The sequence below is a fragment of the Onychostoma macrolepis genome, chromosome 07, assembly GCF_012432095.1.
Source record: "Onychostoma macrolepis isolate SWU-2019 chromosome 07, ASM1243209v1, whole genome shotgun sequence".
Taxonomy (NCBI): Eukaryota; Metazoa; Chordata; class Actinopteri; order Cypriniformes; family Cyprinidae; genus Onychostoma; species Onychostoma macrolepis.
This window is the reverse complement of record NC_081161.1, coordinates 10,677,979-10,691,795: the sequence shown is the minus strand read 5'-3', so window position 1 is coordinate 10,691,795 and position 13,817 is coordinate 10,677,979. Positions and strand designations below refer to the sequence as shown.

General features: G+C 35.8%; 1 protein-coding gene across 2 annotated transcripts in view; it reads right to left on the bottom strand.

The window, feature by feature from the left end:
- piezo1 (piezo-type mechanosensitive ion channel component 1) overlaps positions 1-13,817 on the bottom strand; it is a 100,839-nt gene that overhangs the window by 19,888 nt on the left and 67,134 nt on the right. For both annotated transcript variants that reach the window (XM_058783477.1, XM_058783478.1), the window contains 14 exons: positions 11,429-11,603; positions 10,989-11,093; positions 9,727-9,817; positions 9,533-9,627; positions 9,164-9,424; positions 7,638-7,743; positions 6,478-6,659; positions 6,233-6,381; positions 5,700-5,858; positions 3,760-3,866; positions 3,467-3,630; positions 3,112-3,288; positions 2,068-2,193; positions 141-341 (listed from right to left, as the gene is read on the bottom strand). In XM_058783477.1, coding sequence (XP_058639460.1) covers positions 141-341; positions 2,068-2,193; positions 3,112-3,288; positions 3,467-3,630; positions 3,760-3,866; positions 5,700-5,858; positions 6,233-6,381; positions 6,478-6,659; positions 7,638-7,743; positions 9,164-9,424; positions 9,533-9,627; positions 9,727-9,817; positions 10,989-11,093; positions 11,429-11,603 — 2,098 coding nt within the window. The remainder of the gene's footprint in view (positions 1-140; positions 342-2,067; positions 2,194-3,111; positions 3,289-3,466; positions 3,631-3,759; positions 3,867-5,699; positions 5,859-6,232; positions 6,382-6,477; positions 6,660-7,637; positions 7,744-9,163; positions 9,425-9,532; positions 9,628-9,726; positions 9,818-10,988; positions 11,094-11,428; positions 11,604-13,817) is intronic.

Sequence of the window (13,817 nt, the reverse complement as noted above, 5' to 3'; positions counted from 1 at the left end):
GTTAACATTAGATTTAATATTTGTGCTTTGATAGCAACTGATATTGAGAAATGGTTTGCGATATATATTCTGAAACATTCATAACCATATATATCCAATAGCATGCGTTTATGATGTTTTTAGTTTGGTGGATGTCATACTTCAAGGCCAAACTTGTAGAAGCTGTAGTTGAGCAGGTATTTGATGCAGTGGAGGAGACCCTTGTCCAGCGTGTCACGGGTGGCCTGGGGAAAGATGACTGGAATTGGTGGAGGTGAGCGCTGCTGTTGTCTGTAGTGATGAATCTGGTGCCGGTACACTGTTGCCTCAAACACCAGCAGCATCAGGACCAGCAGATGATCCTAATGGAACAGAACACAGACCTAGTGTGCAACTTACTAAAACTGTAACCATATATGATTTAAAACAAATGACGGAGTGTCATATTAACAAAGACACAAAAATACCTATACTTCTTGTGAGCTTGTATAATATAACGCATCTCCAAGCTCACAGGCTTTATTTAGTATGAAATACTACAAAGTACACAAAGTACTACAACCCGAATTCTGGAAATGTTGGGACTTTCAAATCACATAAGCGAATATTTTATTCACAATAGAACACAGAGAACATAAATGTTTAAACGGAGAAATTTTACACTTTTATCCACTAAATGAACATCTAGCAACTAATTAAGTTAATTGACATCAGGTCTGTAACATGATTAGCTAAGGGATGTCTTAGAGAGGCAGAGTGTCTCAGAAGTAAAGATGGGCAGAGGCTCTCCAATCTGTGAAAGAGTGCGTAAAAAGTACTTTGTGTAATACTTTAAAAACAACGTTCCTCAACATCAAATTGCAAAGGCTTTGCTAATCTCATATGTGAACATGGTCCAGAAGCGCCGTCGTGTCCTGTGGGCCAAGGCTCATTTCAAATGGACTGTTTCAAAGTGGAAAAGTGTTCTATGGTCAGACAAGTCCAAATTTGACATTCTTGTTGGAAATCATGGACGCCGTGTCCTCCGGGCTAAAGAGGAGGGAGAGATCTTCCATCGTGTTATCAGTGTTCAGTTCAAAAGCCAGCATTTCTGATGGTATGGGGGTGCATAAGTGCATAAGGTATGGGCAGCTTGCATGTTTTGGAAGGCACTATGAATGCTGAAAGGTATATAAAGGTTTTAGAGCAACATATGCTCCCCTCCAGATGACGTCTATTTCAGGGAAGGCCTTCTGTATTTCAGCAGGACAATGCAAAACCACATACTGCAGCTATTACAACAGCATGGCTTCGTAGTAGAAGAGTCCGGGTGCTGAATTGGCCTGCCTGCAGTCCAGATCTTTCACCTATAGAGATCATTTGGCGCATCATTAAACGGAAAATACGTCAAAGATGACCACGAACTGTTCAGCAGCTGGAAACCTACATCAGGCAAGAATGGGACCAAATTCCAACACCAAAACTCCAGAAACTCATAACCTCGATGCCCAGACGTCTTCAAACTGTTTTGAAAAGAAGAGGAGATGGCTACACCAAATTTGAAATGAGCTCATTTTGTGCATAAAATTGTAAATTTCTCAGTGTAAACATTTGTTATGTTATCTATGTTCCATTGTGAATAAAATATTTGAAATTCTTTTAGTTTTCATTTTATTCAAATTTAAAAAACCTCCCAACATTTCCGGAATTCGGGTTGTACTTACTCAAAATGTAGTGTACAACATTGTTGTCATTTGACCTCATGACCTTGCATGTTAAGTTTAGCAAGTGGTGTCCAGTTATCTTGAAAATTTAATTTTTTTCCCCCAATTTTGTGAAGAAAAAAAAAATGTTTTTTTTTAAATAAAATGATCAACTTTTGACCAATTAATTCCTTGACTTTTCATTTTTTTCTCAATCATTTAGAGATTGACATTTCACTTACACAAAAGTAACATTTTAGACTTGAGCATGAATATAAAAATGTACAGTGATTTGTGACCCCATAGTGACCCCCACTAAAAATATGCCATATGTGGAGATATTTCCAGGTCAAATAGAGTAAGTATTTTCGCTTTTGCTTGTGTGAAAGGTAAAACAGAATCTCACCTTGGTGTAACCAAGGATAGTAGCATCTTTCCTAACACCAAACCAGTTGGCTGGGTCCACAGGGGCTTTATACAGGGTGGAATTCAGCATTTCATCCGGTTCTAGACTGCTTTCATTGACCATTGGCTACAATACAGAGAGAAAAGGAGTAAACAATGTGGCCTAAACCAGCAAGTTTCCAGCATTAAGTTATTTTTCTGTCCTCACTGAAAGTGAAAGGTACCAACATAATATCTTGTTGCTATGTCATGTTTAGGACACTTCACAATTACTGAATGGAAAGAAACAAACTGGCAAGAAACACAAGAAACATTTCAAGTCTGCTAGACATCTTTTAGGCTGCAAGGCAAAATCCTGTCAGCAGAACAGACTAATTACTCTGAAGAGGAAAGTTTGGCCATTTATATGGCGATAAACACAAGCCTTTTTAACAGCAAGCCTGAGGAATAGCCGTAGTGTTTGTAAATCACCTGAGAATAACAATTCACTTTTTTCCCAAACACCGATAAAACGCAAGACTAAACACATCAACTTCATCCACGCTTGAGGGTATTTGTTTAATTAGTGCTAAGTTTATGAGACCAGCAGGGTGCCGAGACGTAAGTATCACACAAATCCTGAGCGAGACGGTGTTGCTGTTATTAATCTTGGCACACGTGTGGGAGGAAGTGTGTACTTGCTGCATGAATGTGTTTAAAAGTACTTAGGTAAGTATAAACTAGATTTTTAAATTTTATGAAGTAAATGGGAGTGCTTTCTCATGCAAAATCATAATAATATACTGTTCTGAGTAGACCCATATATAGTCCTAAAATGTAGTCCTGTATGGCAATCAGTGTGTATTGCTATCTATCTATCTATCTATCTTAAAAAAAAAAAAAAAAAAATTCATATTTATTATAGCAGATGCAAAAATCAAAATGTTAAATAGTTCAGGATTTGTTCAAATGACAGAAGCCATATGCTTACCTTAGAAAACACTTTACAACTAACAATGCATAAAGTGTGGTTTATAAGCATGTGTGTTTAGGTGTCCTGTCTTACCAAAGTGCAGTTGTTGGAGTACTCTGCAGGGTTGACGACACTGAGCTGGTACAGCATCTTGCAGACGATGATGACACAAACCCAGATGGTGGAGAGACAGGAGGCCATTGCTCTGAAACGGCCGTAAGGCATGGCAAAACTCCACAGCACCACCAGGACCAAGTTCATTGCAGATGGCTATGAATGAAGGGGGAAAACAAGAAAGTAAATACAAGGCAAGTGAAGTGTGAAACACTGACATATTATCACCTCATAACAAGATAGGCGGAAGCAGATGGCTGTTTCTCTGGTGTGCCGAGAAACTACATACATAACTGCAGGTTATGAAATGGCCTAAATATGAGAGTGTGCAGACCTCCAATAGCGCCACCCAGACGACAAAATAAGCCACAATTTTGACGATGTGCAGCTCCAATACTATCCATATGAAACTCTGGACATGGGTCAAGGTGTCAGAGAACTTCCTAGACAGAACCATTAGTCTGTCCATCACCAGTCCCCACTTGCTGGGTATCGCCTCTGAAAACAGAGTAAAAATGCACACTAAAATTAGGGGTGTATGTTGGCAACCATATGAGGGCCAATATTAAGTTCAAAATTCCTTTCATTGAGTTACACCAGCGCAGAAGCAGCATTTATTACTCTCACCGTCAACCTCTGATGGATCATCACCCTGCTCTGTAATGAGATCTTCCTCCTCAAATCTTACTTCCTCTGTGGATTGAACCAAATCTGGATTCTCTATACCTCTCTTCCTGTGGGGAGATAAACAACAGAACTGTGAGTGATAATAATAAGTCGTATGTCTTCAATGTCTCAAAAATTCTCAAATATTTCTCACAGAATGCAACTGGTTAAATGGAGAAATAAAAAAATACCCTGAGAATCTGCATCAGATTAAAAAAAAAAAAAAAGTGATGGAGTGACAGAGTGATGAAGCCAATCAGTGTAAGGGGATGATTAGGAGGCCATGATGGTCAGAGGCCAATGGGCAAATTTGGGATGCCAGGGTTACACCCCTACTCTTTTCGAAAGACATCCTGGGATTTTTAATGACCACAGAGAGTCAGGACCTCGGTTTAACATCTCATCCGAAGGACAGTGCTTTTTACAGTATTGTGTCCCCATCACTATACTGGGGCGCTAGGACCCACACAGACCACAAGGTGAGCACCTCCTGCTGGTCTCACTAACACCTCTTCCAGCAGCAACCTAGTTTTCCCAGGAGGTCTCCCATCCAGGAACTGACCAGGCTCAACACTGCTTAGCTTCAGTGGGCGACCAGTCTTGAGCTACAGGGTGATATGGCTGCTAATGCAAATGAATGCAATTCAGATTACATGTACACTATAGTACTTTCAGTCTATTATGGATAGTTAAATGAAACTAACCCAACCTAAGCCCTGTGCTTAATGGTTTAAACCTCAAAATTAAAATTGACTTCAAAATTTTTAGATATTAATTTCTGAAATGTTTCTAAGGCCTTGTTTTGCCTTTTTTTTTTTTTTGCATGTGGAATAGAAAGAATACATGGGAAAAATAATGCATCACTAACAATAATGCAACAAAAAATAATGCAACACTAACAGTATACCAAATTTTACATTTTAACATGCAATTACACATTTTACTGCATCTAAAATAAAAATGTATAGTACACTCAAAAAGATTTCGGTCTATTTTTAAGATTTACACATCAGTTACATAACAAACCTAAAATATACTAATTTAATAGAGTTAAATTTAGTTAATTTAGCTAAAATGACAAAATATAAAGGAATTTGCAATTTGGCAATAAAATGTTAATTAATAATAATAATAATGCATTTTTAATAATAATACTAATAATAAAATAAATGAATTTATATGCATTTGTTGTTGTATTAAAAATTAAAAAATACAATCCCAAATAAAGCAATAAAACTTAAGTTGTGATGTTGTTGTAGTTGAATAACATGTACATTTGCAGATAATAGTGGATTTCCTTTTTTTCCCTTTTTTTTAAATCAGGTAATAATGGAGTTTAATATGGAATTAATTTTACTCAGTGCTTAAATGTTTAATTACATTGTAACTAGGACACCTTAAAATAAAGTGTAATCTAGGGATGTCAGTCACTTAAAATATTTAATTATGATTAAACTCAATGTCAACACATTCAATTTCTGTTTAAGGCAAGTGATTTTAATAATATGTGTAATTAACACGGTCAGAAATCGAGGACAACGCTCCAATAAATGTGCGTGTCTATATGAAAAAAGCACTGGACAAAAGTATATTTATTTAAACATCTGACTTATAAAACTGAAAATGTGTGCTCCATTACAGTACTGCAGCTTTGATCAGTTTCTATTAGTTCTGAATGTTCAGTTTCTGATTTTTTTTAAACATCTCCCAAAAATTTGAACAAATAATTCTAAATAGTATTCAGAATTTATAGTGTTAAAAATATAATTAACTACATATGCTAACTTTTACAGTTCAAAATAATTAATGCCTTTTAAATTATTCTAAAATGCATTTTACTTTGGTAAATTAAAATGAATCTAGAATGTATGAATGCATTTGTTCAGAGGTAGTGCTCATGCCTGTGGATGGGTGAGACATTCTCCAGATCTGTGATCTTCATAAAGGGCTTATGGAAGTAGTGAAGCTGTAGAATACAGGCCAACAGGAAGAAGCCTGGGATCACAATACTGGTGAAGAGCTCAGAGAGTTTAAATGTCTCCAGTCCCATGTCAGCCAACCTAAAGATGGAGAACCACATGCAATAATCACAAGACATGTACCTAAAAATGAAAATTCCAAAATCACTTACTCACCCATATAACATTCCAAACCCATAAGACTTTCCATAGAACACAAAACAAGACAATTTGCAGAATTTGTATGTGTGATTACAGTCTTTTGAAGCTTTTTTCCAGCTTTTCTGAAGCCTAAAGGTCCCACACTCATTTACTTAAATTGTGTCGAAAAGAGCAGCAGGAACATTAAAATAAACTTCTCATTTTGTGTTCCACAAAGACATAAACGAACACGGGTTTGGAATGACATTAAGGTCCTTCTTTTCATATATCCTCTGAAACACTTACAAATAGTAAACATAAACCAGGGGACATACTGTTGTTCTGTGAATCCAGTGAAGTTTCCCCAATAGCCTGGAAAGTCCTCAAACTGAAAGGTGTATATAGCAATGAGCACCACCATGGTGTAGGCCACCACCATCCACCAGAAGGCCTTCAGCAACCTCCTCCAGAGAGAATAGTACACCTAAGGACAGAGCGGTTTTTTTTTTGCTCAGTTTTATGACTAAATTTAGAGAAGAACATTATATCTCATACTGTATGTGGGCTGGTAAAAGTGTACCTGATACAGGCACAGGCAGAGCAGAAATAGCAGCATGTAGACGATCTTGTAGGCTACAAGCTTTCCTGCAAAGCTGACCATGATGAACATGCCTCCACACACGTAGATCCAGTACTTAGCGTACAGACTCATCACCAGCCCACCAAACACCTTCAAAATCGACTCATTTCGACCTGTGCTCTCTGAAAGAGAAAGAGAGAAAAAAAACACTCTCAGACTTCACTATCTGTAGTGAAATGAGAAACCCAAAAATAAAATAAGACAAAATAAGAAGAGTTTAACCACTCAAAGCAAAAGTTTTTATGCCTTTTTATATAAAACCCTAATTTTATAGTACTTAAGTGCTGCTTTTTTTGTCGTCATAATTGCTCAACTGTCTCAGTCTCTCTTTTTTTGGAAAAGACCAGTGTAAACTATCTACAAATTTTCTCTTTTTGATTTCTATACATTTTGATTTTCATACAGGTGTAGATTGACATAAGCATGAATACATGAGGACAGAATTTACATGTTTGTGTAAACTAGTCCTTTAAGCAACTTTGAAATTAATTTTAATTCCCTGAAAAAAAATAAAAAATAAAAAAAATAAAAAATAAAAATGTTGTTGGATTTAAAATTTTCACCATGAATTAAACAAAAATGTGAAGTTTTTTTTTTTTTTTCATATACACTACCACATGCTGTATTACATATCAACCAATTAATTACAGAAAGTTTAGCAAACACTTATCATCAGGTAAAGGTCAGGTATACAGCAAAAGTCAACAGGCTTTTCAAAGTGAAAACAAAAAGAAAATGAAAACTAAATTGGCTGTTGGTGGCAGTGTGTGTGTTTGCCAAGAAAACCAAGAAACGGTAAGAATAGACGAGGTGGAGCAGAGGGGAATTACGAATGTTTTAATAATGATGATTAATAGACAGTGATTAATGATTTCATTTCCTGAACTTCCTGAATGAATCAGAAAGAATATTTTTTCTCTTTTTTTTTTTGTGGTTAGCACTCTTGTTCCAGATAAATGGCAGGGTGTTCATGTAGTAGATGGTGTGAGTTTGACTCTGGTCCCTGGGCCCAACATCACTTCCTGTTCTCTCTACATTTGATCTATCAACAAAATGGCAAAAAAGCAAACAAAATTGTCTCTCCTGATGCTCTCGCTCACCTCCAGTGGTGACCTCTTGCAATGGTACAGTTATTCTCTTCTTTCTGCTGAACATGTCCTTTACAGACTGTCTCAGCAAAAGCCAAAATGTCAACGTGAACAGCAGCTGAGAATAAAGAGAAAAAGAGTGAAGAAATATTTACACTTTGCTCAATGTATTATGAAACATCATGATAATTATGACTGATCGTGTGGTTTAGGTGTTGTTGGATTGTGTAAAGATGTAGCAAGTGAGAACAAGTTTTCCCATGTACATTTCTAACTAACTTCAAGGTTTATTGAATCTGTATCCCAATACATAAAGCCATTTAGAATTTGAATTTTATACAGAAACTTTGTGCATTCTTAACTAAAAGCAGTGCATCCCAACTCGTGTAGACATACCAAAAATACATATTCTACCTTTTCTAACACATCCATTTCAGGACTTGAAGTCTCCATAAGCTAAGATTTTGAAAATGTGTACTGTTGGTGTGCCTCCAGGAACAGTGTTGGGAAACACTGCATTAAAGAACATTTTAGGTTCAATACAAGTCTAGCTTGACAGCATTTGTGGCATAATGTTGATTACCTCCCTCCTCCCAAAAACTCTACTTCTCCCTTGTTTTCTTAAATGAAAAAGACAAAAAAAAAAGTGTGAGGAAAAGTGTAAAGGGATGGGGCCGGTTAATGGAGGATTTAAAATTGAAAATTGAAATGTGAAGCTTATGATTTTATAATATCATAACAATTCATCTGTTAAAAGTTGCATATAATTTGAGATATAAAGTTGTTCTCGTCAGTTTTACAGTCATTTTAGGGTTTTATGTATTATGTTGCCATGGAAACAGTATTGTAAAATTGTATACAACTTTACACAGAAAAGACTGAGCAATTTTTAAAATCATGTGAAACATTTGTTTATGTCTGAACAGTGAGAATTTTATATAATTTACATATTGGGCCCATTCACTTCCACTGTAAGTGTCTCACTGTAACCCTTCTTTGAAAATTATGATTAATAAACAGCAATTAATGATTTCATTTCCTGAACTTTGAATGAATCTGAAGTAAACGGTATATGCTTAAATGTCATGGCTTTATGGCTGGCGCATATGCCAGAGTGTTAATGTGGTAGATGTGAGTTTGAGTCTGGTCTGTGTCATAAATTTCATTTTAGAGTTTTAGATATACTTTAATGTTGCCATCAACATGATTGTATACAACTTGTATTGTTTATGTCTTGCGGCTATGCTATTGAATCAGTGAGAACTTTATTGTTTACGTACAAGCCCCATTCACTTCCACTGTAAGTTCCTTCTTTTATTTTCTATTTATTCAACGAAAAGGCCAAGTTAAAATTAATTTTCCTGGTAATCAACATTACGCTGTAAATGCTTGATTAAGCTAACATCTGTTGAACCCAGAATGTTTTCTTTTTAAATATCAACTTGATTATTGTCCAGTATCAACTAGCATTGCACGATAATGGCAGTCATACAAAAAAAAAAAAAAAAAAACATTTGCCAGAGCTTCACTGTCCTCACCATGGCTCCTAAACGTAAACAGGGGTACTGTGCTCGGTCCAAACCCAGCTGGTGCAGGCTCATGGTGCCAATGTGCTGGGGCAGTTCCGTTTCTAGGTCCATGGCCCACACATACTGCAGGCAGCAAAGAGCTAAACCATACAGCAGAATGAAAGGAGAGCAAAGAGTGGCAAAGCGCTGACGTGCCCGCAGCATCCAGATCACACACGACCACAGCAGCAGCACAAACGTCAGCCAACTATGGTATGTTATACTCCACACCTGCAGGGGGCAATAACACAAACACATTATTCAGGTGTAAAGTAATGAATCAGCACAAAGCTTTACATCAAAGCTTTACATTTAGACAGAAGAGAATATTTGTTTTACCATCATGGCAATGAGGGCACAAATGTAACTTTGTTGCAAGATCATTCGTCCCACCAGACGAAGAGGATTATCGGCTGCGGCCTCTGCACTGGGCCCTGCACAAACAAACATCACAGGCTCAGAAACATACATACAGACTTAAAGGTGAACTGGCATCTTCTGGAAGTATAAATGCACAATGTACATTGCCCTACCTATGTCATGTTGACTTGAACCATTGATCACAGGTTCTTTAGACATTTGTGATTCAGACAGAGGTGACTCTCCCGTGGTGAGAAGTGTTTGCTAAACAAGACAAACCAAAGTACACAATGGTTTCACACAAGGGCTGCATCTGGCACTTATTTTCATAAGTACTTAATCTGATTTTATGCCTTTAATTCATCAAAAATCAGTGAAAGGTGGTTAGGTGAGAATATTCAGCAGGAACACACATTCCCTTCTCTTAAAGGGATTGTCCAGCCAAGGCATAGTTCCAAACTTGAATGACTTTTTTCCTCTGTGAAACATAATAAAATATATTTTGAATAATGCTGGTGACCAAAACGTTTTGGTTCCCATTGTTTTCCACTGTATGGATAAACAATACATTTGTATGGAACTAAAACTGTTTGGTTGCCAGCATTGTTCAAAATATCTTCTATTATGTTCCACAGAAGTAAGAAATGATGACAGAATTTTCACTTTCATTTTAAGTCACACTCTGAAATCAATAGTTTACTTTTTCTGTAATGAAGCAATGTATGTGACTACGCCTTATTTCTCAATAATTTTATTATAGCTACTGTTCATATAAAAATATCATTATCCGTATTCCAAATGTGCTCCATTTTAATGACATGTAGATTGGTGTTAGGATATGTTTTGTATAATAAACACACTAAAATATAAATAAACTTGTTTACATTCATACAACTACATATTTTCTACTTCAAAAGATCATTTGATGATCATTATTAATACTGTTTTTTTTTATTATTGACTTTTTGTCATTTCAGCGCTATTTCACACATTACATAAAAGCGGTGAAATTAGTTTGACATTAGTTTGACACAACTGAACCAATCTGCAAGCTTTTGTTACATCTATGAAAGAGCACTGGAAAGCATTTCAGTGTTTTCCATTTTAAGCATTCCTGTACAAACATCTGCTAACATTTTACAGAGATTTACATGCATTCTGAACACTAAAAGTTGCCACAGACGTGCATGTACATGCTATTTTAGGATTTTATTATTGTTATATTTTTGTACTCAGCACTGTTGATGAACATACTCCCATTTGATTGAGAATAAAAATCTGAGTAAATATACTTGTTTTTAATAAAATTGGGGGCTCATCCGGGATATGTTTTAGTGAAAGTTGGTCAGTACAAGTTTTGTGTTGTGGGTAGAATAGGTAGGAAGAATCATAGGCAGATTTTGTGAAGAACCATTAGTGATTCAAGTCTTCTTACCTTAGTGTCATCTTCATTACTATGTCTCCTTGCCTCCCATGGCCTGAGCTCCACTTCCTCTCCAGCCTCACCCTGAACTGCTTTAACTGCTCCACCCTCATCAGTCTCCACAAACAGAAAGGCATTACGTCAGTTAATATATGAATCACCAACAAACCCGAACTCCATTATTGTACACAAACAATGAGTCAAATGTTATTCAGTGGCTTACAAGGGTACAAATGTAATGTGTGGATAACTGAGATTACTGTACATGACATCTTGTTCAAGGAGCTTTTAAAAAGACAGTTCATGTCCTTTTCAAAGCTTGACATCCACTAGTGGGAAAACAGCATAAACATTCTGCTGATTCACACAGAGCAGCTTAAGGTAACGATGACATAATCGTCATTTTTGGGTGAATTATCCCTTTAATTGAACACATGAGTGTGTGAAAGCACCTTGTCTGTGTGGCCAAGACTGTAACTGTTGATTTTCAGCACGATAGTCACAGAGATGTACAAGAGGAAAAGAATGCCAGGATTGACATACACCGGCCAGTCATGTTGCGTGTTGAGGTTGATGTCAAAAGAAGAACAGTTTCCAGGCTTTATTATAGCCTTCAGGCCAAACAGTCTGAAGCAAAAAAGAAAACATTAAAAAAAAATTGCAACCTTTAACTTTGTAATATTCTATTTGCTACGTATGTCCCAAATCCCTTTCAAAGAGAGTTAGTTCACTTGGTGGCCATATTTACAATGCCTACTAGCAACTATTTTAGGCATGGAAAACTAACTACTATCTACTTGAATGGGGACATACCAGAATCTCAAATACTCCTTGTCAAACTCACATTAAAATAACATTTTAAATTAGCAACAAAATCTAATATGAACTTTGCATAAATTTTGTCTCTTATAGTGTTAAAAAATATATATTTCAAGTTGGTCCATCACCAATAGGTTACTAGGTCTTTAATTTAGAAGGCAGGACTTAAGGCCCGTTCACACCAAGCACGATAACTATGAAGATAACGATAAAGATATAGTTATAAAAATCGTTCTCAATATTAAAGAATAGCAGATTCCACACCACAAATATATAACGATAAAGGCACAGAGAAACAATATCGTTGGAATCACTTTCACAACGATTTTTTACAGCTGATGAACAATACAAACATTGACAGCCAATCAGAATCCTGCTATAACGAGCTCGAGAATTTAAAGCGGCAGACGCTCGTGCGCTTAGAATAAACAGACGATATCGTCCGCTGGTGTGGACACTAGTATTCATATTCCCATTCTGAGTAATATGAGTGAATTGCCCTTGTATAGCTATTAGGTCACTATAGGCTTGGAATAATTATGATTTTTTTAAATGTTTTTGAAAGTCTTATGCTAGCCAAAGCTGCATTAATTTGATGAAAAATATTGTAAAAACTGTAATATTGTGAAATATGATAATTTACATGAACTGTTGAAATGAGCTGAAAACCACGATACACTACAATTCAAAAGTTTGGGGTAAGATCTAAAAAAAAAAAAAAAAAAATCCTAATTATTCAATTACTCACCAAAAATGCATTAAATTGATCAAAAGTTACATACATTTATAATGTTAAATAATATTTCTATTTCAAAAATTAGGAAGCAAAACCTGTTTCCAACATTGATTATAATTAGAACCATTATTAACAATTGAGCACCAAAAATAATTGATAATAACCATGCAGCACATGTGCTTATGTTCAAATTTATGTACAGTACAATAGTAATAGTGATGCTTGCCTTGGCACACACTAATAATCTTAATCTGACAGCATTGTGCATGAGACATTTTGTATCTGACATGTTTAGAACAATGATGTATAGCAGAATTTTGTTTTATCTCACTGTGACAGCTGTGACAGTTATCTGCAGCAGCACAGAGGTCAGCAGTGATTTGTGTGTCAGGAAAAATGCACAGAGCTGGCAACCTCACCAAGCCAGGTTTTACGGCCAGTTAGCGTGGGTGTCACTCTCCAGATATCTAAGGCTTAAGTCTCAGTGTTGCTTTTCAGTAGGTTATGCAAGGCTGGCAGGATACACCACCTTCACCTCCCCAGCCTGAGGCTCTATTTTAGTCCGGCAATAACTCTCGCATTTACATCACACCCTGCCTTAACACAAGTCTCATGTAATGAACATACTGTACATGAACACAGAACCTAAACAGGCCAGTCTGCTCATTTAAAAATATGGACAAACCATAGTAGAGTAAGATGGGGTAAGAAACTTGAAATCCTATTTGGAATGCAAGTAATGATATTTTTATATGAACAGTAACTTTAATAAGATCACTGAGAAATAAAGATAAACATTAACTGAAATAAAACAATTCAAAACACTGATAAATGATAATAACTAAAATAGTAGCTCAATAATACTAAAATAACACTGGACAGATGTACCTTGGTGGAATGATGTTATTAGTGTTATTATTTTTAAAATGTAATAATTAACATAATTCATGGGGCTATTATTCATTAATTCCAATTTCTTTTTTTAAAAGAAAGATTTCTATTTTGAATAAACACTGTTATTTTGAACGTTTTATTCATCAAAGAATCCTGAAAAAAAGTTTAAAATAGAAGCTAAAATTGAAGGTTCTTTGAACAAAACGAATAAATGTATTCAGCATGTTAAATTGATATCAGTGGATAGTAAACACTTATTTTTACAAAAGATTTCTATTTTGAATAAATGCTGTTTGTTTAACCTTTTTTCCTTGCTGACTAAAAGTATAATTATTTTTTTTTTAAATATTACCCCAGACTTTTGAATTGTAGTTTATTATGGCTGTCAACTG